This window comes from Rhipicephalus microplus, chromosome 2, assembly GCF_043290135.1.
Source record: "Rhipicephalus microplus isolate Deutch F79 chromosome 2, USDA_Rmic, whole genome shotgun sequence".
Classification (NCBI taxonomy): Eukaryota; Metazoa; Arthropoda; class Arachnida; order Ixodida; family Ixodidae; genus Rhipicephalus; species Rhipicephalus microplus.
The window spans coordinates 192,854,719-192,880,676 of record NC_134701.1 but is presented as its reverse complement, the minus strand read 5'-3'; the positions used below and the strand labels follow the sequence as shown (position 1 = coordinate 192,880,676).

At 45.0% G+C, this 25,958-nt stretch overlaps 1 protein-coding gene across 1 annotated transcript; it reads right to left on the bottom strand.

The window, feature by feature from the left end:
- Positions 1–2,514: 2,514 nt before the first annotated feature.
- On the bottom strand, positions 2,515–19,984 carry LOC142786865 (calcium-activated chloride channel regulator 1-like). The gene is made up of 6 exons (XM_075884562.1): positions 19,766–19,984; positions 13,798–14,148; positions 12,058–12,307; positions 11,334–11,495; positions 9,589–9,819; positions 2,515–3,511 (listed from the first exon to the last, which is right to left on the bottom strand). The coding sequence occupies exons 1-6, from the start codon at positions 19,868–19,870 to the stop codon at positions 2,538–2,540; spliced, it is 2,073 nt and encodes a 690-aa protein (XP_075740677.1). The 5' UTR covers positions 19,871–19,984; the 3' UTR covers positions 2,515–2,537.
- Positions 19,985–25,958: the final 5,974 nt, after the last annotated feature.

Genomic DNA, 25,958 nt, shown 5'->3' with positions numbered 1-25,958 from the left:
AATATTTTGTCTTAATGTATACGCCTAACGCAATAGAGAGCTTCTTGAAAATTTAACACCTAAACAAACATTACAGCGTATCCAAGGAGTGAATGATGATGAGCGGGATGAATCACCGGTTATCGGGTCCATGCGTCCATCAATCCGTCCGTGCTTACGTTCGTCCATCCGTCATCCGTCCGCCCATCCATCTGTCTGTCCATGTGTCCATTTATACGTCCGGCCACCCGACTATGCATCCGTCCATCCATGCTTCCGTCAATGCGTCCATGCTTCCGTCAATGCGTCCATGCTTCTGTACATTCTATTGCAGCCACTTCTAATGGACCAACGTCAATTTCACACTTCTATTGGACCCAGGTCAAGTTGCTTGGTTCTATCAGGAGGTAGCTATTGTTACGTAGGTAGTCCGAGCCATAATTTTTGAGTGGTACGCGCGGCAACTTTCTAATCTATACGCCAGCAAGATTCCAAGAATATGCTAGAAAGCTTTCATACTGGACAGCTTATTTTACTCCCATAGTACAGTACATCGTATTCTAAATAGTCAAACAATTGCGGTATACACAGCATTGTGCTGCTTTTGTGAGCTATGTGTATCTAGCGGGGAACTTTTTATGTTAGCGAAGTGAAGAATACACGCAATTATTGTAGTCCCATACCTTGTATTCTGCCTGAAATATCAAAATATTCCCTTTTTATATATCGCTTCTTGAGACAGCACGCAGCTCACACCATGCAGCGTTGCATTCGTTTCACTCTGCAAGTTCGCGTTTTGTACACGTAAAAAAAAATGGCAGCATATACACGGAGTGAATGATGGAGAGTGGGGCGAAGAATTCGTCCGTCCATTCGTTCTTGCTTCCGTCCGTCCATGCGTCCGTCAGTGTGACCATCCATGCGTCCATCAGCCCGTCCGTGCGTGCGTCTGTTTGTACGTCCGTCCCTGCGTTCGTCCATGCAGCCGCCCCTGCGTCCGTTCATGCGTCCATCCATGCATCTGTCTATGTGTCCGTTCGTCCATCTATTCAACACTCCAAGTACCACCATCTCGCATCTTTTCATCATATATTCCACATATAGAAGCACCGCCATCCAGCGGACATTCCAAGAACTAAACGAGAAGTGGCACACGCACACTTTCTTACGGCTTGCGCTTCGGGTCCACTTCCCACCTTTAACCACCTCGAGTTCATGGTATATACTAGTCCACTGTATTCATGGCACTGCGGCCGAACGCTCGCTAAACCTTTCAAAAACCAAGGAGGTTACGCCCAGCGAGTATGACGTAGCAAACTTTTTCAGTCAGATAGGGCTCAATGTACATGCCAATGGCAGCTAATGGGAAATGAGAGGCGGAGAATTCGGCTTTTACTTTCTTACGGCTTGCGCTTCGTATCTACTTCCCATTTTTAACCACCTCGAGTTCATTCATGGTATATACAAGTTCATTGTATTCATGACACTGCGGCTCAACGCTCGCTAAACCTTTCTAAAGCTAAGGAGGTTGCACCCAGCGAGTATAACGTAGCAACCCTTTCTTTTCAGATAGTGCTCAATGTACATGCCAATGGCTTCTAACGGTGATCGCACCCTGCGCGTTAACTAAAAGCCGAATGCTCCTGTCTTTCCTTTCCAATTAGCAACCATTGACATGTACATTGAGCACTATTTTTTTATTGTTCAACAACGCACAAAAGAAGTATCTTACTGGCACCACTTTGGAGGTCAAAATGTTAAACTCGTTACATACTACGAGGGACGAACTGGTGCCGCTATAAGGAGCTTCGCCCCTAAAAGCCGTGGCTTTTGCGTGTACCTCGAACGTGAAGTGGCGTCTGCGGCGATGCACGCAGGGATCACTTCAGGTGAGAAACTAGCACCATACGAAGATACTACGCGCAGGAGCACATGTGCGGAAGCAAAAGTGGAAGCTCTGTCATTGTATTGTCACGGAAAATTCACCTCTTCGCTGTCACGGAAAATTGCCCACGCGTTAAGAGAAAGGTGTCTGCGACTCTCCCATGGTTGTCAAAGGGCCAATCATCTCGTATGTGTACTAATTGACCGTGAAAGTTCATCTGTTTGGTGGAGCCCCAGCAGGTGTACGATATCGCGCAAGGTGTCGTGCTGCTCCGAGACCGAGGTTACAAGATCCATTTCTAAACTTGGGTGTGACATTTTGGTATTGAGATGCAAGAAAAAAACTTTGACGAACATGCTAGGAAAACGCCACATGTCAAAGATAACCTGGAGTCTTCAACTCCAACCACAATAATAATTGTATCACGGATCTGATGAGTAAAACTGCGTATTTATTTGTCGGTCTCGTACTTCATCACCCGCATGCACTACTAACAACCCTAGTGCTTTGGCCTTGTACTTTGAAAACTCGCAATAAAGGCTATACACACCACGTAGATGCAAGGCGTCTCATATATAAAGTGTTACTGTATAGGTCAAGTGATAGAAAGGTGCCACATATGTTATTTCTCCTAGGTTTTCTCGCCGTCTTTCTTTTATTGCCAGCTTAAAGACTAGAAGCCACTGCCATAACCAGAAGTCACAGATTCACTTGGGCCGGGCGGGCCATCATCCACCTCGAACTGTGCCCTGCAGTAAAGGAATGCCAGGTTCAGACATATCAGAAGACACGCTATCATGAACACGGCGAACAGTATCCACGCACGCAAAGTGCCGTCGTCGTCCTCTTCATCAAACTTGTTCACCGCTTTCTTCTCGGCTGGAGGCGGATAAGTTACGTTCATGTCAGCATCGGAACCGTTGACCGGCGTAGTCGAAAGGTCGCTGTGCGGCTCTAGTGTCGAGTCCTCTTCCGCAGGGGCGGCACGCGCATGATCCACGACTTTTTTACGCTTAGCCGTAGCGGAAGTGAAAGATGTTGCCCTTTTCTTGTTTTTAGCCATCGGGGAAGCGCTGTTGTCTGGTTTGGTAGTTTTTTTAGAGATTGTCGCCATCTTTGTTTTTAGCGCTGTCTTTGCGTGGGAGGTTTCAGGAGCTGCAGATGGTGTGGCATCGGCGTCTGCGGAGACTGGGATGGACAGCAGCTCCCCCCAAGGTGACATGGTCATTTTTTCTAGCTGCAGCGACGTGTCGGTGCCTTCAGATTCGTTTTTGGCATTCAAGACCTTCTCGTGTACAAGCACGGCAGCGTTTGCCAAGGCCATACCTTCTGGAACGGTGAAATGGGCAGGAACGTTGACACTAGCCAAGTTGGAGACTTCGGAGCGGGAACCGTAGTTGTTTGTGGTGACTAGAGCGAAGTAGACATTGTAGCCCGACGCTGTATGAGCTTGCTCGGTCGTTTCGTTCTGGCTTTGGTCTAAAATGATGGCAGACGGGATGGAAACGGTTGCCAACTGGTGCGAAAACGCAGGCAGAGGCTTCGTCGATCCGGAGAGGAGGTCTTGCTCCGAAATTTCAGTGGCCTTGTGGAAGAAGTCGAGCATTGTTTGGATGCTACGAGATGACCGAAGATCGATGGACGAAACTGCGAGCATTCAGTATAATGAAAAAAAAAATTGTGAATAAGCAAGTTATGCCTTAGAGTTTATAATTAGTGTAGCTTGGATGACTCCTAAGGTTGTTTAAACGTGTCGTAAGCACACCCGAAGCCGTTTCTAGGTACTTATGTAGTTTAAAAACTAATGTATAGGAAACATAGTAATATGGGATTGAACAAGACATAAAATTTCTTCTAAATATACAGTGCCTGCCGACACGAACACAAGGAATAAGTCACGACACCACATAACCAACAACTGAAGAGACAAACAATGGAGGAAGATAAAGAAGAGACGAAAACCTACCAAGCATTTACATGCAACAGTAGAACATATCAATGCGCTACGCTTCGGGGTCTACAGGAAAAGTAACTTTAATGCATTTTATTTCATTTTTACGCAAGTTAAGGGACGGTTGGCTTTCGCATGCATTGTGACTACTATCGATGCACATTGCCTCCATTGGACGAATTTCTTCATTCCTCTGCGATCAAGAAACTGCCATGCATTGAATTCTGGAGTGCCAAAATATTTGCCACCCACCAACCGTTTCGGCTCTCTGTTATTCTAAGTTAGAAAAAAGCTGCGTGGACGACTTGTCGACCAAGTGTATAAATCACATGACAGCCCATCTAAAATTAGCCACTGATAAAGTAAAATTACACAATTTGGCTTAGATCACAACAAACGTGTACATTACCAAAAATGTCCTCACCGTTGAAATTGCGTAAATACGTCTAGCAGTACTTTGTCTAGCAGTAATTCGAGGTCCTAATATGGCCTCTATAACTGTTTTACGGAATCAGATAAAGAGCTACGCTTAAGACTATAGTAAACAATTCTAGAACCATTTGTCAAATTTTTAAACGTATGCTCTCAGGAGTGTACGGACGATTAAAGGTTACCATCTTTCGATACTTTGCATTTACTCCCTCGCTGCTTAAAGTACGTTGCCATGCATGATAATGACGTTTTTTTTTACAGCGAAAGCTTTATATGGCTAGGCAAAACAAAAAACTCAAGCATTTCCCCGAGGGTGAACATGGTTAAGTGAGAATACACGGGGTGATGCTATGAGGGGTATTTATTAATTCGCACTATTATATTTATTAATCACACTATGGTGCCTTTATGGTGTAATGGTTCCTGGGAATCGCAATTTGATCACACGGGGGAGTTTACGTTAACTCACTGGCGAATGCCAACGGATTTTAACTTTACTCCCCCTCACGATCCGCTCTCGACGGGAGACTGAGAGAGAAGGGGGGCGTGCGAGAGAGAGGGGTGAGCACACAGCTGCAGCGAGCGAGGAGAGCGGAGGAGTGAGCGAAGGGGGAGGGGGTATAAGGCGCGTTACTGACACCGATATCAGCGTCGCGTCCGTGGCTTATTCGGTAGAGCGTTGCGCTGCGGCCCGCCAAGTCCTCTTTCTTTTAAAGATCGAGAGAAGACTGCGGACGCCGCCGACGGCGGTGGATGGTTTGGGGTCGCTTATAAAGTGTATTCACACTTAAAAAAGTCGTTCGCCGTTCGCCAGAAATGCTAAACGTCTCCGTCAGTTTCGTCATAATATACGTCGCAGCCGTCACCCCCAAGCCCGCGTTCCATTGAGAGCACCTTTAGCAACGCCGTTCATTTCTTTGCAGCCGTGCTGTCGAACCCGCACGCAGTAGTTTCAAAAGAGTGGTTGTGAAAGAGAAAAAAAAAAAGGCAGATCCCACTTACAGTGGGAATCGATGATATCCGAAATACGAATGAGGAAGGTTGATTTGTCACTTTAAAATAAACACAACGTTACGAGACGGACATAAATTAAGCCGTGCACAAGTTACCTGTCATTATGATGTTTGGAGGTGTCTTTTACTTTCGTAGTCTATTCACGTCATGATATACCAAATTTGCTATATGTGGAGCTAGCGAAACGGCTGTGAACACGCTATGAGCGTGCCACGTGGTCATGTTTTACACTGTCTGTCTGTCTGTCTGTCTGTCTGTCTGTCTGTCTGTCTGTCTGTCTGTCTGTCTGTCTGTCTGTCTGTTGAAACATCTTGAACACTGCGGGTGATGCTTGTGCCATCTAGTGAACATTTCGCGTACTAGGAGTGGCTAAGACAGACATTTACGGCAGAAAGGCGCCTTATGGAGCTTCGGTCCTGAAAAGAATGTAAGAGAGACGCGAAAGAGCAATTATGAAAAAGCAGATAGTTCAACTCTACCCTATTTGCGACCGCGCACGACACCTCTCAGCCAAAGAAAGCCGTCAATTAGGTCGGCAGGCTAAGTAAGAATGTAAACAAATATCACGTTAGTGGCTCACAGGTAATGAAGAGTTCGGCATTGCAGGAAGGCTCAACTTACAGCTTTCACAAGGGGAGGACATGGATTGTACGAACGCCCTATAACAGCAGTGAACAACCCATAACTTTGGATGTTATAGTGTATTGACTGAAATGAAACTATATAAAGTTACACAATTTTTAGCTTAGGTGAAATTCTGTGCTTAATATTGAAGACAGCGCAGCTATTCTAGTTCATGCTCAACTGCAAGGTACAACCAGATTACTGGTAATCCATATCTGTCCAATGTCGCTGGATCGGTAGTGATTCGTGTGATAGGAATATTTAGGGCAATTTCCGTAAACAAGTGTGACCAGTTGCACTTGGCTAACATATTTCATGTGTTGTTTGAAACTGCCCATCTTAAGGCAAACACAAAGCAATAAGTTTACGGTCAAAATCTAAGAGTTTAAATAATGGTAGCAACATAGCTAAGCCAAGTGATCTTGGCTAAGCACTGGCTTCCGCGGTCCTCTGCTGGCGTGAGATCATGCTCTGAGTTCCAAAGGTCGTGCTCTGAAGGTAATGCTCTGAAGGTCATGATCCGAAGGTCATGCTCCGTGTTCACCTGACGTATCTCTGTGCTATGAGGAACCACCCCAAAACACGGCTGCTCCCATTGAAACCCAGCACCAAAGCCAGGAAGTTATTCCTATCGGATGTACGAGCATGTTCTCTTCTACCGTTCAGTCTATTTTGGTGTAGCTATCAATGTCTGTCACCGTATTTATCACAATAAAGAAATGTATGCTTCAAACTTGGCGTTTGGTCGCGCTAGCTTAAAAAGTTACTGAGTACAAGAAAATTATTTTATGAGAAGTGGTTCATTCTGCGGTGGGCATTATCTTATGCTATATAGGCTGACAAAACCTGAAGAAAAACTAGTGGTAGCACCGAGACCGTCCGAGATAGAGTATGGTAGCGCTACTTACGTCGTATTCGCTAGCACTTTCTCAATTAGATTATTTCGGGATGGCACTGTGTGCTCCAATAGCAGAGTACAAATGGTGCGCTAAATCACCCAGCTTATGTACTAAACATATGTTAGTCTATTTGTTGACACTCTTCACCCAACCCCAACGGCGAGCACGTGCAGATAATATTCGACTATAGACCATTTCGCTGTTTACAAACAGATTTCCTGGATGGCTTTTGATTTCTGCACCAGCGTAGCCTTGAAGAATTAGCGGGGAGCGAATGCTTTAGCGACTATTCCTCTCATTTTCAACCTTTTTAAGTGTGAATTCACTTTATAAGCGACCCCAAACCATCTACCGCCGTCGGCGGCGTCCGCAGTCTTCTCTCTATCTTTAAAAGAAAGAGGACTTGGCGGGCCGCAGCGCGACGCTCTACCGAATAAGCCACGGACGCGACGCTAATAACGGTGTCAGTAACGCGCCTTATACCCCGCCCCCCTTCGCTCGCTCCTCTGCTCTCCTCGCTCGCCGCAGCTGCGCGCGCACCCCACTTTCTCGCGCGCCCGCCTTCTCTCTTAGTCTCCCGTCGAGAGCGGGTCGTGAGGGGGAGTAAAGTTAAAATCCGTTGGCATTCGCCAGTGAGTTAACGTAAACTCCCCCGTGTGATCAAATTGCGATTCCCAGGAACCATTACACCATAAAGGCACCATAGTGTGATTAATAAGTATAATAATGCGAATTAATAAATACTCCTCATAGCATCACCCCGTGTATTCGCACTTAACCATGTTCACCCTCGGCGAAATGCTTGGGAGTTTTTCTTGCCTTTGTCTGGTCAAATATTTCAAATAAATTTTCTTCTAAGCTACAAACAACATTATTGGAGTTAGTCGTTAACTTTAAGCGCCTTACTTTTATCAGAAAAAGGAAAAAGTTTTTCCTTACTCTGGCACTGCTAAAAAAACAAGTTTTCGGTTTGAGCGTTAAAGAGTGATAAGTGAAGTAACCGGAAGTTTTTTTTGAGAAACAATACGTGCTGCTGCTATTGGTATGTTTACACCGATCAAAAAGGTCTATAGTGCATGTGCTGGCCACAGTTACGGGGGGGGGGATGTTCCAACGTAAGTAACTGTTCAAAAGAGAACGAAATAAGAAGGTAGGCATATCACAATAGCTACAAGGAAAGAAAACCGTTGTTCGAAGAGAAATCAGGTTGCAATATAACGCGTTGTAATAAAGTGATACTGAGTAAAGAAAAAATGTACATGCCATGGCAACGCCGTAGAAACGACGGTGCGCTTTCTGATTGAATGTCGAGATAACCATCCAGGTGTAAAGATTTGTGCATAAGCCTACGTGAAGCTTTGGGTTTTAGAGAGAAAGATTAGCGGCTGGGTTCATGTTTTGAGATAATTCGTGAAAGAGCAGCCTTAGCCGCTTCACTATGAAAGCTCAATTGCAGACACCAGGCCATCGCAGGATCATATCGAGATCAAAATTGGTTTATCAGCTATATCATGGTAACTTCGGATTAAATCGCTCTGCATACTTACGCTGCCTCAACAGACATTTGACCAGATCGTGACAAAATGCCGACACTATTCATAAGCCACTTAAATTCATATAGGTTCTCGTTATTTCCAGCTGCCATCGACGATCGGTATCACCTGCAAGAGCTGTTTATTGTGCTTCAGTAGATTAATTTGTAAACATAAATGCAAACGTTAACTTCGGTATCTAAACTGCTATAAATGCAAAATTTTATTGTTCACTTTTGTATTTTCGAACACACATAGTTGGAATGCAACGTACTGTAATTTACAATTTTGTACTTGTTGAAAATATTTTATGTGACGTTTTTTTTTCACCCACAAAAACCTGACTTGCGGTAGACGCCACAGTTTCCTGCGACCACATCGGTTGTTATAAATGCGGTTCAGAACAATAGTGTTGCCTTGGAGTGCGTCTTTTCGCCAATAACTATTCAGTGCTGCTACCGGATCAACGAACCAGCGCGATACATGGGACACTCAGTAGATTTCAATGCTGACCATTGTCCCTCCCGCAATGTCGTCTCTTCTACGACTGCTTGCTGATCGGGGCCCCATTGACAGACTTCTTTAATCGTCTCCCAATCGTTGCTCTCATTGTCTTTGAATACGTCCTTGCCTTTTCCCTTGTGAATCACTGCTGAGGTCTCCACTTTGATGCGAACAGCCGTGGCGTTCGCTTTTTTTCATTTGGTATTTTAAAACGACTATACCCCCGCACCCCTCCCTCACGATGTATTTGCCACGGCACTGAAAACTTCGCCGCAACTTCGCGAAACGAATGCGATTGCTCCGTATTTGCGTGCGAGGCACTGCGACGCGGGGGCCTAATAGGGTGTCGCGATGCGCGCACGCATAGAGGTATGCTGGGACCCTAGAGTGCACTAGAATTAGCTAGAGGAACCGAAAGCACTTAACGAAATCTGGTTGCTCTGGGTTAGAATGTAACCTTAATTACTCCTCCCTCTTGCAGCATGCTACAAGCACACACACTCCCAAACTGCCACTCCCCCCCCCCTCCCACCCCCTCGTATAGCCATATACAGCCTTGCTGTAAAACGCGTGTGATTGAAACTTCCGAATGGAATGGAGCTGCGATCCGTAGCGATGCCCATGCCTAAATATGATAAAAATACCCTACTAACGATCCGAAGGATTCGGAACACTAGCCCAATAAATTTATAACTAACAGTGAATACCACTTTAGGGTCTCCAAGGATGAGTAGTTTGATGTAGAAGATTGCAAACGACAACGCTAACCTGTTCCTTCGAAGGCATGTGCTCCTGGCATTGTCCAGGAGAGGCGAGCTGTGGGACGGCCCTCGTGGGTATCGAAAGACGCTTTCAAATCACGAACTCTTCCAGGCGGCACTTGGCTTCTGATGATGTTTTGGTTTACGACCAATGGGTGTGCCGCTGACGTTTCGGAGAAGGCGGCCGTCGAATGACCACGCACGCCAGCTGTAGAACTGTCGGTGGTAGCTTGTTCGCCTGGAGCAGCGAGCGCTCGAGTGATCATCTTGTACAAGTTCTCAGTACAAATACACTGATAAAGAATACCTACACCTCAGTTACATTTCAGTTTAAAACAACGAAGAATTCATGAGCAACTATGTTTCCCTAGTTTAGCCTTCGCAGGTATGTGACGAGTTGACGTGACGGCGACAGTGTAGTTCCTATAATTTAGCCGTTTCGTATCGAAACCTCCGTACTTGATTACGAATTTTGCACCAGAGCGACCTTTCTCCAGCGAACTATTCTCGGTATTTTCGTCACATATGCTCAGTAAGATTTCCCAAAGCTTGCTATGCTAACTATCTGTTCACTTAGACCACATGCGATCGATTTTCGTCGAAAAATGTAGTTTGTAACTTAGAGGACGCCACGAACGTTTATGACGTCAATGCGATTTGGAAGACGCATGATGTCATTTCCAAACTTTTCTTCTTTTTTTTAGCGCATCTTTACTCAGCGGCTTCTATCTACAAGAGGAATGCTCTGTTGATGTTAAAAGTACACAGACTGTTACTAAAACACCAGTCTTTCCATTAGTGTCCCTACGAAACACTAAGCCGCAAGAGAAGTAAATTACACTGAATTAGTAAATTACAATGTTATTTTGTTACAAAATTAACCAAAGTATTCGTTTTTCATGTCACAACAAAACCATGGTTGTGAAATTAGCGAAAATGTTTTTCTAATTTGTGTATCCAAGGTTATCTTTAGTGTTTCATTTTTGTGGTAATATAAAAATTGATGTGGTAACCAGGTAACAATTACATGATGCATCGACTGCAGCATTTATCTGAACGCTAATTAAACCTGCTTTCCCACAAACTAATTGCCAGTTCATCCGTCCTGCAAAGCATAGTCTTACTGTGAAATATTACTACCCGTTTATTACCTCTTATTGTGTTCTTTACTGTCGAGGCTGCTGTGAACCTTATTCTTTCTGCAACATTTATTACGCGTTGCGTCAAATAACTGCTTATATATTTATATTAGATTTCCTGTGTACGATGCTTTTTTACCGTGTGTAGTTTAACAAATGTACTCACGTAGAATGTGAAACTCTTTTCGCACAAACGAAAAAATAAATAAAGGAAGACACTCGGTATGTGATTGCATGTGTTGACTGTGGGTAAATCGCTAAATTTTGTAGAAAAGCACAAATGCTTTTATTTCTCTACGTATAGCATTTTGCGTTGAGAATTTTACCAAGTTTATTAGATGACCTATACAATGAATGCAAAGACAAACTATCAATTATTGATGAACTTTAATGTTCACAACAATGAACAATCGTGAAAAGTCTATACTCGGTGAAAAAACTCTACAGTACGTTGCTGAACAACAAAAATAAAAGTAGCAGCAGCATGGTATAAAGCGAATTAATTAAATTGCTTAGCTTTGCCAAGCCTAGTGCATGATTACGGTAATTTACGATATTGAAGACGTCAGAGATACGCGATCAGTAGAACCTAAACTTTCGTGTGAATCCGAACCTGCAATGGTGGACGATTCAGCCGGAACATTATTAGGGGTCCAGTCGAGAAACTCGGTCTGTGACTTGTTGGTAACTTCGATGACGACCGTGTAGCGGCCGCTACCACGGAACTTTGTGAACTGGCCCGTGTAAGTGCCATCGTTCGCGTGAACGTCTTCGCCTGTTGGAATAAGCGAAATAAAAAAATAAAAAATACCTGGGTAATAGCTTGGCCAATTAGTTGAATAATATTGTACTTGCTGAAAAATAATTTCCACTCACAGTCAATGCTTACCTGAGTAGAAAACAAAGCGCAATGTAGTCAACTGCCGTTGCCATCAAGGTGTACCTCCCCCCCCCACACACACACACAAAATGTGTTTGGAGAATCGCATCAACAAGATTACACTGTATTTATACACACGAAAAGCTTGAACAATCGCACCTGATTCATTTTTAATACTTAGCGTACCACAAGATATATGCACGAGAAGTGCTTTCAGCAGGAAGGAAGTAACTGTTGAACAGAACTTTGTACAGAAAAAAAATTGAGAACTGTGGCAACCGAGAATGCTGGAAAAGTCATTATTAACTTATTTAACAACTTTCATTATGCCACCCTTATGATTGATTTTGTTTTAGTATACAACAGTAGACGAGTTAAAATTTATGAATTATACATAGAGTTTTGGATAAAGGTTAATATCTTGTACCCATATGTGTGATGAGAAATTGGGACCCACCGAGTCCAGAATCGTGGAGTGTGAACTCTTCTGGAGTGCTGGTGTTCTGGAAGAACACCAGGCATTTGACGCTGGCATGAACGACGGGGCACTGTCCTTTAGTCAGTGACGCGACAACCACGGCAGCCCGGTAGCTGTCGACGTACTCTGGCACGCGAACTTGCAGTCCGATCGGGGCATCGTGGCAGAGGACGCTCTGCGCCTGTAAGAGGCCCGAGGTGCGGTCATCGCCGATTCCGTAGTGGATAGGCTGCAAAAACAAACAAACAAAATAATTTTGCTGGCACTGCCTCCACTTCTGGAGCAGCCGTAAGCCTTACCACGGCTGGACTGGAAAGGCACACGAGCGTTCCGTCAGAACGCGCGTTTCCATTCCGGCAGTGACTTCACATGTGTGTAATTACGTGGCAAGCGCAAGAAGACAGGCAAAAGTAGTAGACGTGCAGTATGAGTCACGCTTGTCTAAAGCTGTCGATCGTGTGACTCTGGACACTGATGCCGCCCGGCATAGCTACCTCACGTTTGCGACAAGCTTCCGTTCATGATGATAGCTTAAGGACATAGCACGCGGAATGACCATGCCTGACATCGTTAGAACATCCGTCTTTGCACATTGTGAAAAATGGTGGTTGAAGTGTCCATGTGGAATCTTTAGACAAATAGCAATGAGACTTTACGAGAGGCAGATAAAGGCATGTGTTCTAGCGACATAGTTATTTAGTCGACTTGCTTAGACGCAGCAGAACGTTGAAATCACGTTACAAGCATGAAATTTGCCTAGTAGATCTGGTAAATAGTTTCTTGCTCGTCAAGTAGTAAACTGCATGGAATGTTATCTACGCACACGCCGCTTATTGTAAGCACGCTGCACCAAAGACCAAAGGTAGAGGCCCGGATGAAGTTGATTTAAATTCTAAAATTTTAAGCTGTGGTAGCCAATGGTGGATATTTTATGAGCTTTCTGGATGTGGTCAAGTGAAGAAAAAGAACAAGTCAACTATCTGATCCATTATCATTAAAAAAACAACGTGGAGGATCTACAAGCTTTTACAGAAACGTGCTTGACCTGTAAGACGTATTACTTAGTGGCTTCTGATAACAGTAGATGTATAGTTACGTAATACATAGAAAAATTATACTAACTTTGCTTAAGCATTGTGGTGGCATTGCGCTATAAGAAACCATTTTGAAACTATAGGCAATGCATGAAACATTTATAATACAACTACTGCGGGACATTTCACCGTAGTCGCCGTAGTTTGACGAAAACGTGTATTGACAGCCCATACGCATTTTGTGATGTATTAACTGCGTTTGTAGTTCCGAGTTGCAGTATGCATTCCCAATTTGAGTGTATTCTTTAATCAATGTGCCACACGTGTGCTTTCATCAACATTCGACTTTGGTACTTGTTTTTCTAACTGCTTTTCTCTTCCAAGCCCACCGTGGCAGTAAAGTGGTTATTGTGCTCGGTTCCCGACCCGAAGGTGACGCGTATGATCCTCGCCGCGGCAGTCGCATTTCTGTGAATGCCAAATGCTACAGATTCGCGTACTGTACCGTGTGAGTGCACGTTAAAGGAAACTAGATAATCGAAGTTTTCAGAGCCACCCTTTACGGAGTGCGTCGAACAGTTATCATGGTTTTGGAAAGACCAAATGTTATTGCCTTTTCTCTGAGTAATATGCAAAACAGCGCAACAGAACTGAATCACATGGGTATGAGATCCCTAGCACTTACACTGCCCCTGCTTCGTGATTCGACTGCCGAGGGAAGCTCGTCCGTGGTGTCAAAAAACGCGTTCACTACACCCATCCAGCAGCGTCCTTTCACCACCTTGGCGTTCTTGTCACAGACGGCGTAAGTTCTGCCTCCGGTATCCAAGGCAAGTTTTTCGAGGTTTCGCGGAGCGCTGGCACCCACAGCGACGGTGTTAATGATCACTCTTTCCCTTTGAAAATCTGGCACCACAGAAAGAAAGTCGCCACTGCCCTCCTCTGTCGAAGACGAGGAACTGCCCGTGGCCTTGCCATCACTGAACAGGATAACCAAGCTGCCTTCGATGCTTTGTTTGGGTGTGGAGCTTAGAACCTGAAAAATAAAGTTGCTTAGAATACTTGTGACCAAAAGAAGAGAAATCTTAAGGAATCATTTTTTTTCGCTAAACAGAACAATAGTTGGACGTAACAGGAAGTCATGGAGGTTGTTTTGGATAGTAGTTATGATGTGAATGTGAAGACAACAAAATGGATTAAAAGACAACTTTCTGCTAGCAGGAAACAAACCTGTGGCCTTCAAATAACCCTGCCGATGAACTACCAAGTGAGCTATGGTGATGGTTGCTCCCGCGTGCGCATGTGCACTATTTGTACGGGACGGCTTTCAGCTCTCCTATAGTAGAGTACTAAGTACTCTAAATCGTTAACCAATTCTTCTAAATACATATACGCCTGATAAGTTGAACGCGGGGATGACAGCCGCTGTAAACTAGCTGGTAGGGCGTCGGACGCTTTATTTGAATGTCGAAGGTTCCAAACCTGCTAGTGGTAAGTTGTCATTTCGTTCCCTTCACTTCCTAATATCTGCATCGTAATTACTACAAATATCATCTCCTATACCTTCTTTGACTTTCTTGTCAAGTGGTTCTAATCATTACTATGCTGGGTATTCAATAAGCACATCTTTTTACTTCACACATGTTCATCATCATGAGTGGTCATTATCTTCATCTGCTGTGGGAGCTTTGCTTGCCTGGGTTCTGTGCCTCGGGTGTGGTCACTTCATTGTGTCTTCTGGGCCTAATAAAGGTTGCCTTCACCGTTGCATAACAAGTGGTAAAGTGTGCTCTGCGATCTTTTGTCCCCTCCCAGCCCACTCCTGGAGCTCCGCTCAGGTAGTCGTCTGTGCCAGGTGTCCGGTAACATGCCTCAGAATAAGCCAACCGGTGCTCCTGCGCCTACGTCCACGGCCCCGGCTACAGCGGCCTATCCAACGTGGATTATCACCATGCATCAGCGTGATGCGTCCACGTTTGCCGGACTTCGAGGTGAAGATGTGGAGGATTGATAGGACCAGTTCAATCGAGCGAGTTCCACTAACAACTGTGATGATCCTGCCAATCTTCGCTGTGTTTATATCTGACAGGCGCAACGAAATATGGTTTTTCAATCATAAAACGGACATCACGAACTAATCACATTTCAAGTAATAGCTCCGTCAAATCTTCAGCACCCCGGCGGTTCGTTCAGCCCTCACGAAGAAGACGCTGGACGCTCGCAAGCAACAATGCGGCGAGTCTAACACCTCGTACATAGAGGATGTGCTTGCTGTCTATAACCGTTTCAGCACGTCCATGTCCGAATCAGATAGGGTTCGCCATCTATTGAACGGGATCGGCACGATCGCGTTCAATGCCTTGGTCATACAAAAGCCGACCACCGACGCTGACGTTGTTGCCACGTGCCAACGCCCAGAGAACCTTGTGTCCCAACGGTTACCGGCGTACAGCCCCAAAAACACCACTAAGACTGATGCCTCATTGCGTGCTATGAATCGGGCGATTATACGGGAAGAGCTGCAATCATTCGGCCTCTGAGTGACACCGAGTCCCCTCCCCTCTCCAACACTCTTTTGCGCAACGTTGTCAAAGAGGAGTTGGCGTCCATGACCGGGCCAGCGTATGTAGACTCTCCGGTACCTCGACTCCAGTCGACGTATGCACAAGTCCTCGCTGGTTCACCACCCGTCGTACAACCGATTCCTGCCCATTTGACGCCTGTTCCCCTCGCTTCGATGACTCTGAGTGCGCCTAACCAGCCCTTTCACCCACCATGGAGGCCACCTCGTCCGATCTGTCATTACTGCGGCTATCGGGGCCACACTGCACGTTTCTGTCGGAAGCGTCAGCAGGACGAGCGTCGTGAATTTGACCCCTACGGACGGGATGATGGGACAAGCAAGTCCGCTTTCCAACATCGTCCTTATGATTCGCTGCTATGTCACTCACCGTCGCCAACTGCGACATCGGAGCCAACCATCCCCCCCTCCCCTTTACCTCTCTACTAGACGCCACTCACCACCACCCCTCCGCCGCTACACGTCTCTATTGCAACCTGTCTCGCAATTCACAAGCCAACGCCCAGAAAAATGACCTCAGCAGCTTTTGGAGGAAAAGCAGCATCGAACGAGAAGACAGAAATTCCTCTGGTGCGTCCGTATGATACGATGTCTGTTTTAATAGAAGGTGTGTACGTGAACGCTTTATTAGACACTGGTGCTTGTTTGTCTGTGATTGATCGTTCATTGTGCTCACGTCTACGAAACGTCACCACCCCTTATCATCGACCTACACTGCTTGCTGCTCAAGGGGACGCCATTAGACCGGCCGCTATGTGCACCGCTCGTGTTTTCATTGCTGGTCTCCTTCCTTTTGTACAATTCGCCGTGCTGAGTTCATGTGCCCACTAGCTTATATAGCCTGGGAGTTTTTGTCTATGTTGTTCATATGATGGAAACTGACTATGCCTTTCATGCGGATGACAAGCCCGTTCACTTGCTCGCACTGGAAGATACCGAGCTACCACCCGGTCATCAGCGAATAGTTACTATCGCTTCTAACGTGATCGACTCTGGTTACGTGTTTGTCCAATCATCTGCACGATGTCTCGCAAGAGGTGTAGTCCTTGCTTAGGTCTAGTGCAGTTCCGTAATGGCTCCGCACTTCTCTACGCTACAAACCAGACGTCTGTGCAAATTCTCATTCATAAAGGCACTGCAATGGCTTGTGTTACCGAATCCCAGCCTGTCTCTGTGTTCTGACCTTTCTTCTATAGGACGTTCCCCGTGCGTTTATGTTGATTGATTTGTAGGGTTTAACGTCCCAAAACCCCCATATAATTATGAGAGACGCCGTAATGCAGGACTCCGGAAATTTCGACCACCTGGGGTTCTTTCACGTGCACGTAAATCGGAGCACACGGCCCTACAACATTCTCGCCTTCATCGGAAATGCAGCCGCCGCAGCCAGGATTCGATCCCGCGACCTGCGCGTCAGCAGCCGAGTACCTTAGCCACTATATCACCACGGCGGGGCCATTCGTTTCTGTTCTTGCTGCGACTATTAGCCCACAGCTGACCTCTTCACAGACAGATGAGTTGCTTGCCTTGCTACAAAAGCATAGGAGATTGATTGCTGCCTATTACTCATCTATGGGGCAGACGTCCATTATCACGCTTGGTATCCAGATCAATGGCACTTCCATCGTACGCCATTGACCATATCACGTGTCTTCATCCGAGCGTGAGGTCAAGAAAATGTAGCCGATATGCTGGAACGGAACGTCATACGTCCTTCCGCGAGTCCTTGGTCATCCCCCGTGGTTTTAGTAAGGAAAAAAGATGGCTCCGTGCAATTTTGTGTAGAATACAGGGCACTTAATAAGATTGCCCGCAAGAATGTTTACCCCATGCTGCGCATAGGTGATGCTTTGAATTCACTGCAGGGGGCTGAGTAGTTCTCAAGCCTAGACTTGCGTTCGGATTACTGCAAATACCCATGCACGAGGACTACAAAAAAAAGACAGCGTTTTTAACACCAGATATGCTGTACGAATTCAACGTCACGCCATTTGGCCTTTGCCATGCTCCAGTAGCATTCGAGTGGATGATCGACACAGTTTTACGAGGCTTGAAATGGAAGACTTGCTTTTGCTATTTAGACGATATCGTTATTTTCTCGTCCACCTTCTCTCAGCATTTGCAACGACTGGAAAAAGTTATCACGTGCCCTGCAAATGCAGGCCTTCAGCTTAACACCGAGAAGTGTCGTTTTGCGAGCAAGACAATTAGTATTAGGCCACATCGTAAGCAAGGACGGCATTCGTCTCGATCCAGACAAGATTTAGGCTGTCCAACACTTCCTGCGTCCTCAAAAAGCCAAAAATTGTGCAGTTTCTTCAGCCTCGCTTCTTAATTTTGCCAACTCATTCGAGAGTTCGTCTCAATAGCTTCGCCATTGCACAAGTTGCTCGGATCTGGCATCACCTATGTGTGGTCTCCTGAATGTGAAGCGGCGTTTGCCCAACTGAAGTGTGCACTCACATCCGAACCAGTCCTCTGTCGTTTCGACGAAACCGCACCTACGCTCCTGCATACAGACGCTAGTGGTCAAAACAGTGGTGGTATACTCCTACAGCGAGACAAATCTTCACGTGAGAAAGTTGTCGCATACGCGAGCCGTGCACTGACCCCTGCCGAAAAGAATTATACCGTCACCGAACATGAGTGCCTAGTGGTGATATGATCTATACAAAAGTTTTGACCTTATTTCCACGGCCACCACTTTACTGTGGTTACGGACCATCACGCCTTCTGCTGGCTCTTGACACTCAAGAACTTATCCGGCCACCTTGGTCGCTGGATTTTTTGCTTACAAGAGTATGACTTCACTATTACTTACAAGTCGGGAAACAAACATAAAGTCGCCGATGAACTTTCGCGTTGCCCGCTCCCTTCGGAGCCACTTAACGAACCCATCACTGTCACACTCGAGGAGTTTTCGGCAGTCCCTTCCCCACATGTTTTTTCCTTAGCTACTCCGGACACATCTTCTCGAAACGAGTGTGGTTTGTTGTTATCCCATTAACGTGTTGACCATTACTGTGACCGCATCACAGACCGTCTTGATGGGACCATTGCATCACACAATATTGAACGAAAGCAGAACAAGTGAACAGCCATCCAGAGATGCTGTTTCCGGTAGTGGCTTTCATGCCCGGGGACCATCATAGATAGTAGGTCTTAGTATGATTTACACACAAAGTGAGTAAATACCCCTACAGGTATGTCCTACTACCCAAAGCACTCCATACTGCCAAACTTACCGCTACAACCACTATTCATCCCCCCTCCTACAACTTTCTGCTCTCACAACTCTCCACTACAGCCGCTACTGCTCCCGCCACTCGCCACGCCTCAGGAACTCGTTACATGACACGTCGTTCCCACTTCATTCTGATTCCCATCTATCGGCGGCAACAGCGACCTTTCTCTGCTCTTCCCGCAATCTTTTTCTACCCTCCCACCTTCCTCAGTGCAGGGTAACCTGCTGGCTCATCCGGTTAACCGTCCTGCCTTTCTTTCATCCTTATTACCTTTCCCTTTCTCTCCATTGGAGTCCACTTCATTCAAACTCTATGCGCGCCACCCGCTTCGCTCATTCATCAGTATCCGAAAAACTGAGCTGGCTGAACGTTATTTTTAACAGCGTCTCCAATATATTCAATTAGGTAGCTGCTAGCGTAGCAATATATGTTCCTCCTTCGAAGAGCTATGATAGCGCTAAAAGAAACGCTACAGTGAGCTCAAGTGCCGTGTTCCAGCAACAAGCGTTTACGCTCTACACTATTCACCACCAGTAACATCCACTTAGAGCTACCACTCGGGGGAATTTCACTGCGTCAACTTAATATTCGTAGTTGCTAGAAATGTCTGAAAATATTCAACATCTATTTATATGAGGATGAAAGGTTCAAAGTATTTGACTGGACAATGCTTCATGTTTTAATGCTTTGCGAATTGCTTACTTAGAAGCTTACTGAAAAGATAACAGTTGCACTTCAGCACGCCAGGTATTTTTTACTTGATTGACTTGGAATGATGCAGACTAAGAGTGAACCTAATTAGGTAGAGTTTTCGTGAATTTTCCTACCTGCAGCGTCATTCGTAGCGCACATAGTGTACACGTAGGTCCCTGCATGGGGGCCAAAAGCACTAGGCGGCTGATGTCAGTCTTCGAAGCCTTGAGCAGCGTCATAGGACCGGCGTGGAAACTGCTGCCGTTGAAAAAATATACTAGCGAGACCAAGGCTCCTTGGGCAAGCTTGTCGACGAGGACAAATGCGACGGTCTCTTTGAGTTTTGTCACCGTCACATCGTCCTGAAAACAGAAACGTTGTTTCGTGAAATTGTGGATTTTAGGGTGACGAATATGTAACCCATCACTAGAAGGGCCGGGCGCGTTTGCAGAAGCAGAAAAGGCACCACATCTTTTGCTTATGAAAGTGTATATTATTAAAACATGATTCTGATATCAAAACTTTGGGTGGTGCTGGCAGTACTTATTTCGTTCCATTCTTCTATATATCCATCTTTGCTACCCTTCCCTTAAAAAAACATATTAAGGCCAGCAAAACAATCGCGATAATTTACGTGATGTTTTAATGCCGCAGCGAAAGTTGCGTATTAAAGGCAGTTATTTGTGTGGGTTTCTTCACTACCTACTTTTACAAATCTTAAACTGTAGTGTGTTGTTCACAGAGTAAAAGTTGTACGTAGAGAAGAAAGAGCGAAGCGAAAAACATTGGTAGTTCGAAACCATCAAATATTATTAGGAAAGTGCAATTAGTTTCAAGATCGTAAAATATTTTCTTGTCAACGTAGGATGCCACATATTGATGAAGTATCTGCGTGTTTATGTAAACTTTTATAAATTATCTTATTAGAACTATTACATGAAACAATCAGCCTTCTAAAGCTCTATAGAAGAATTTTTGTGCGCCATGTGCTCAGCTTAACTTATCAATAGCGAAGAATGAGCTACAATGAGGACGAACGGTTCTACATTCGCTAAATGGACTCTGATACATTTCGAAAAATATTTCACGAAGTGTTTGAGCAGATGGAGTCTGTTTTTAGGATGATCTACGAATCACTATGCAAGTGTGCAATGTATATATGATTCTGAACCCGGGAGTTATTCGTAGCAACATGTTCACCGCGGTCATGTAAAGGTTTTGGGGTTCTCGTCAGCTGACCCCAAGGTCAACAGTTCGATCCCGGCCGTGGCGGTTGCATTATGATGGAGGCGAAATGGTAGAAGCCCGTGTACCATGCGATGTCAGTGAAGGTTAAATATTATCAAATGGTTTAAATTTCTGGAGCCTTTCACTACGGCGTCTGTCATAATCATATCATATGGTTTTGTGACGTCAAACCACAGACATTGCGATCACAGCATGGCGCCAAGGGCGAGTTTCTTGCAGGTTTTATTCTAAAACGTTACTTTATCTTGGGACGTCAATGATACACGTTTATATCTTACTCCTTGTCGTTTCCGTCGGATAAGGAAATGCGAATATCTGGTGTGGTGTCGGAACCAGCTCACAGGGATGAACGAAACAAGTTTTCGGTAGGTCCCACACATAGTGCAAATCTATTTCATGCGAAGCCGTGGGCGACTAGTTGCTTACGTCGCACTGCGAACATGGTCTTTCGAGACGTATTGACGTGATTGTGTCGTTTGGTTAGTTGAGTGGATATCATGGGCTTACCAGACACGAATACACCGTCGTGTAAGTGGTACATCACTGCTCGACGCGACATCGACATCCTTGTAACAGTACAGACGCAACTTTTGTCGTAATGAAGCACAAGGAACGCTCGTTGCCCTATTTATGTGGCAACTTGCGACACTGGGTCATAGCTTATCCAGTCATAGGTGTACACCCGGAAGGTACATTACATGGTTGCCGAGCTCATAGCTAACACTGCAACCACTACTGACCGTAGGTTCTCACCATAACAACAAGTGGTCTTACCCTATATACATGAGGTAGCCCAACTATTAACAATTTGTACCATTTAGTTTCTTGCTAAGTTTGGTTGCAGCTCCTTCAGCAGCCTTTGTCTACTAAGTTAAAAAGTGACCAGAAAACAAACTGAATATTTTACTCGCGTTCATTATGAGGAAACTGTCGTATACAGTTTTAAATTTCCATTTTTGTTGTCCTAGCTTAACAGAGACTGAATCTGACTGAATACCAATGTGCGTGCGCTACACTTGACTATGACCCTTTCCCCGATGCACGTGATATGAATGTCCTGTTTTTCTTGTCACGGCCTTTCAGTCATAATCGTTATACGCCCTACCTTCTCGAGCCCATTATTGGTAGATGGCAACAGGGAAAACTTGAAAGTGTAAGGGGAAAATTGAAAGCGTGGGGGGTAATAGGAGACTAATCTTTAGTGAACCGTAGCACTCGTGATGCAAGGAGTTGAGTTAATATTTGCGCGCTAATGATTCACTTTAGTATTAGCATAAAGGCTTACACAGCTTCAAAGCTTCGTTTTGAAGACCACTCAAAATCTCTCAAGCCAGACTTATTGGCCACAGCAATTTTTAGTAAAGTGAAAACCTGGATATAGTTTTTTTTTGAAAGTTGCTCGCCAATGAAAGAGGTTACCCAAGAGGGAAAGAGTCTTGTCGAGAAAGAGAAATGCAAAAAGAACAGCTCTATTTACCTTGTCTGTTTCAGAAACATCAAAAACCATAATCAAGTGTCTTCCTATGGATTCATTTTGTTGTATTTGTCGAAAAGTTGTCACGATTGGTTCATTATCATTCCTCGAACGAAGTCTGTAAAAAAGAAAAGCAAGAGTTTAAACAGGATCAATCCGTAGATAGCTTTGTGCAAGCGTGGGTACATTCCAGGTAGACGCTTTCTGTTTCAGTTTTGCCACTTTTTCTTAAGACAACGCAGAGATCTCAACATCTATTTGCTCCAGGTGTTATAAGGTAGTAGCATTGTCCATGCGGTAGGTGCGAACAAAAATAGTTTTTGTATATATACATCTCATATCATTCATAAATGACTGACTCTTGCTGACCGGAAGTGGGACATTAACACTTATACCTTCTGCCTACGTACATATAGCCACCCATACATAGCCAACATGAAGCACCTCCTTTTACACTGTCCAGCCCTACATTATTTTCGCAAGAACAACGTCATTTTTCTACCTCCTGATTTGAAAGCGGAACACAAACACATCCTCGAGAACCTTCATTAGCTTGTCACATTCCCTAACTTCGGAATAAGTAGCGGATTGGCACGCGTGATTCAGTGTGTGCCAATCACCGTTCCCCATTCCCCAACCTCTCCATCAGTGGCCTTCGGTCCTCCTTTATCCTTGTAAAATAATTTATTATTTTTGTGTTACCCATTAGGTATTATGGTGCGGCTTTTGGCACGCAGGAATTAATACGCATCACTAGAGGGAGACATTTTTTTTCAGCCTTACTGGGGCGAGTTAAACGGAATGATACCAGGCAACCACCTTCTGAAAGTTATGCTTATAGTCCATAACGTTTGAGGCAAGTATAAGTAATAATTTCAACAGGATGACTCAAAACAATAATGAATTGTATTTGAAATTAAAATAATTTTGCGAATGTAAACAGCACATTAAAAAATTGGCAGATCCTACGTAAAATGGGAATCGATGATATGCGAAGCACGTATGAGAAATGGTGATATGTCACTTTAAAATCAGCACAACGTTACGACGTGGAGGTAAGTGATGCCGTACATGACTTCCATGTCATGGATATCATGTTTGGATGAGTCGTTTACCTCCGTCAGCTATTCACGTCACGTGATACCAAATTTAGTAAATGTGGAGCTAGAGTAACGGCCGCGAGCACGCTATAAGCGTGGTATGTTGCCATGTTCTTACATGACAAGGTTGTCAGGATTATCATGTTTGCACCAGTCATATATTTTGTCATCCATTGACGTCACGTAACACCAAATTTGGTATATGTGGAGCTAACCAAACGGCCGCGAGCGCATCATGAAGGGCCAAATATACTCTAATGTAGCGTTGACGCGCGAGCACGCTGGGCACAGCGACGCTACGTTAGCAAAACGCGAGCACATAGTCTGACGCCAAGCGCGACCAGCGTCCGTTGTCGTGGCCCGATGGCAGCCAACGCGAAGTGCGACATGCTGCTTTTGGTGCCGATGCTTTACCAAGAAAACACTGCGTCTCCCTCTTTTCGTGACGGAGGGATGCCGGACGCGCTGAAACGCGCATGCGTCAAAGCTACGCAGCGCGGCGTGTGCCTGCGAATATATCGCAGGACCGGCACCTGGCGGGGCAACGCCGGTGTGACGCGACGAAATGAACGCCGGCGAGCATGCGCAAAGCGTCACGTCGAAGTGTATCGGTGCCTTGACTGTGCCATGTAGTCATGCTCTTACATGACACGCATCTCATGATTATCATGTTTGCACCATTCACATACCTTCGTCATCGATTGGCGTCACGTAATATCAAATTTGGCATATGTGAAGCTAGCGAAACAGCCGCGAGTGCATCATCAGTGAGGCATATAGTCATGTTGTTACATAACACGCATGTCGTGATTATCAAGTTTGGATGTGTCATTTACCCATGTCGTCTATTGGCGTTGCGTAACAACGAGTTTGGTACATGTGAAGCTAGCGAAACGGTGGCAAGCGCATCATGAGCGTAACATGTTGTCATGTTACATAAAACGCATCTCATGTTTATCATGTTTGCGCCAGCATCATACCTTCGTCATCTATTCACGTCCTGTGATACCAAATTTTGTATAAGTGTAGCTAGCGAAACGGCCGCCAGCGTATCATGAGCGTGGCATGTAGTCATGCTGTTACATGACACGCATCTCATGATTATCATATTTGCACCAGTCACATACCTTCGTCATCCATTAACGTACTGTAACACCAAATTTGGTATGTGTGACGCTAGCGAAACGTCAGCGAGCGCATCACGAGCGTGGCATGTAGTGATGTTGTTACATAACACGCATGTCATAATATTTATGTTAGGGTCTGTCACTTGTTTTCGCCATGCAACCATGTAATACTATAGCAGTTTTGCAACATGCCATGTGAACGAAACCACCGCAAGATCTGCAGGACCACGAAATGTAAATGATGACATTCATGACATACATGTTATGATTTTCATATTATGACTACTGAAATGTGTTCATCATGGAGTCATGTTATGCCATACCAATTTTGGCATTGATACCATTATCAAACCGGCCAGGAGAGCTAAAAGTCTTAGGTGGCTAGATAGATATATAGATACGCTGAAAGTGACCGAAATTCGCTAAATGCTTCGCATTTAAAAAATTGTCTTCACTAACCCTTTGAAGTCATCGCTACCCGTGATCAGCTGCCAGGCGGACATAGGGTCGCAAGGTTTGTCACCCCAACGCTCGCCACCTGACGCAATTTCCGAAGAATTGGTGCAGGCGGCTAGAAACTGCACATAAGCGATGGCGAAGAGCAAAAAATAATCGAACATGTCTTAGTTTATGAGCGTTTAACAGCACCTAAACACTACAGGAAGCGTGAGAAAGTGAACAGTAATTAAATTGGAAAGAGCCCAATTATCAAGCTGACTTACGCTGCTTCCACATCATATTGCAGTGACATCATGAAAAATGTGTTGATATGCTATTCGAAAAGTAACTATATTGTTGTATGTTAGAGAAGAAAAACAGCACACAAAAATGTTTCGTAGAATTTCACGGGAGTCATAACAGCTGAAATATTACACATTGCTTTGAACTTCTTTACTTGACATTGGACTCTTGAGTAAGCACAGTTTCAAAAACGAATGCTTAAGCTTCATTCCTTACCTTGAGGGAATATTTTCAATTGTTCATCGCTTTTTAACCTAACCCAAGTTTGTGTTCTCGTTTGGTGGCTTTTCGATAAACATGTACATGGTGAAACAATCAAAGAGCAAGTGCTATCTGTGCCCGTGCATAATAGACACCGTTCTTGCGTGTGAAATCAGAAGTCATAGCCAGGCGTACAAGAAGTGCGGCAGTTACCGTGCCGTTGCAGGCGTCCTCCGCATACCAGACGTCGCCAGTGGCCGCGAATTCACCGAGCACTCCATACCGGTAGCGAGCCCATTCTCGCGCCAGTTGGTAGCCTTTGCAGAACGAACAACACGAGATGCGTAAGGTAGTGATATTATTTAACCTTTCATTTGTATGATATAGTACCGTCTGTACCACACGGCGGACAAATGAGTACTCAATGTTCAAGTTA

Coding starts and splice junctions, on each gene's coding strand:
- LOC142786865 (XM_075884562.1), bottom strand. CDS start 19,870: ATGACGCTGCTCAAGGCTTCGAAGACTGACATCAGCCGCCTAGTGCTT. Junction 12,308..13,797: donor AATCACGAAGCAGGGGCAGT/GTAAGTGCTAGG, acceptor TTGTTTTTGCAG/CCTATCCACTACGGAATCGG. Junction 11,496..12,057: donor ACTCCACGATTCTGGACTCG/GTGGGTCCCAAT, acceptor TTATTCCAACAG/GCGAAGACGTTCACGCGAAC.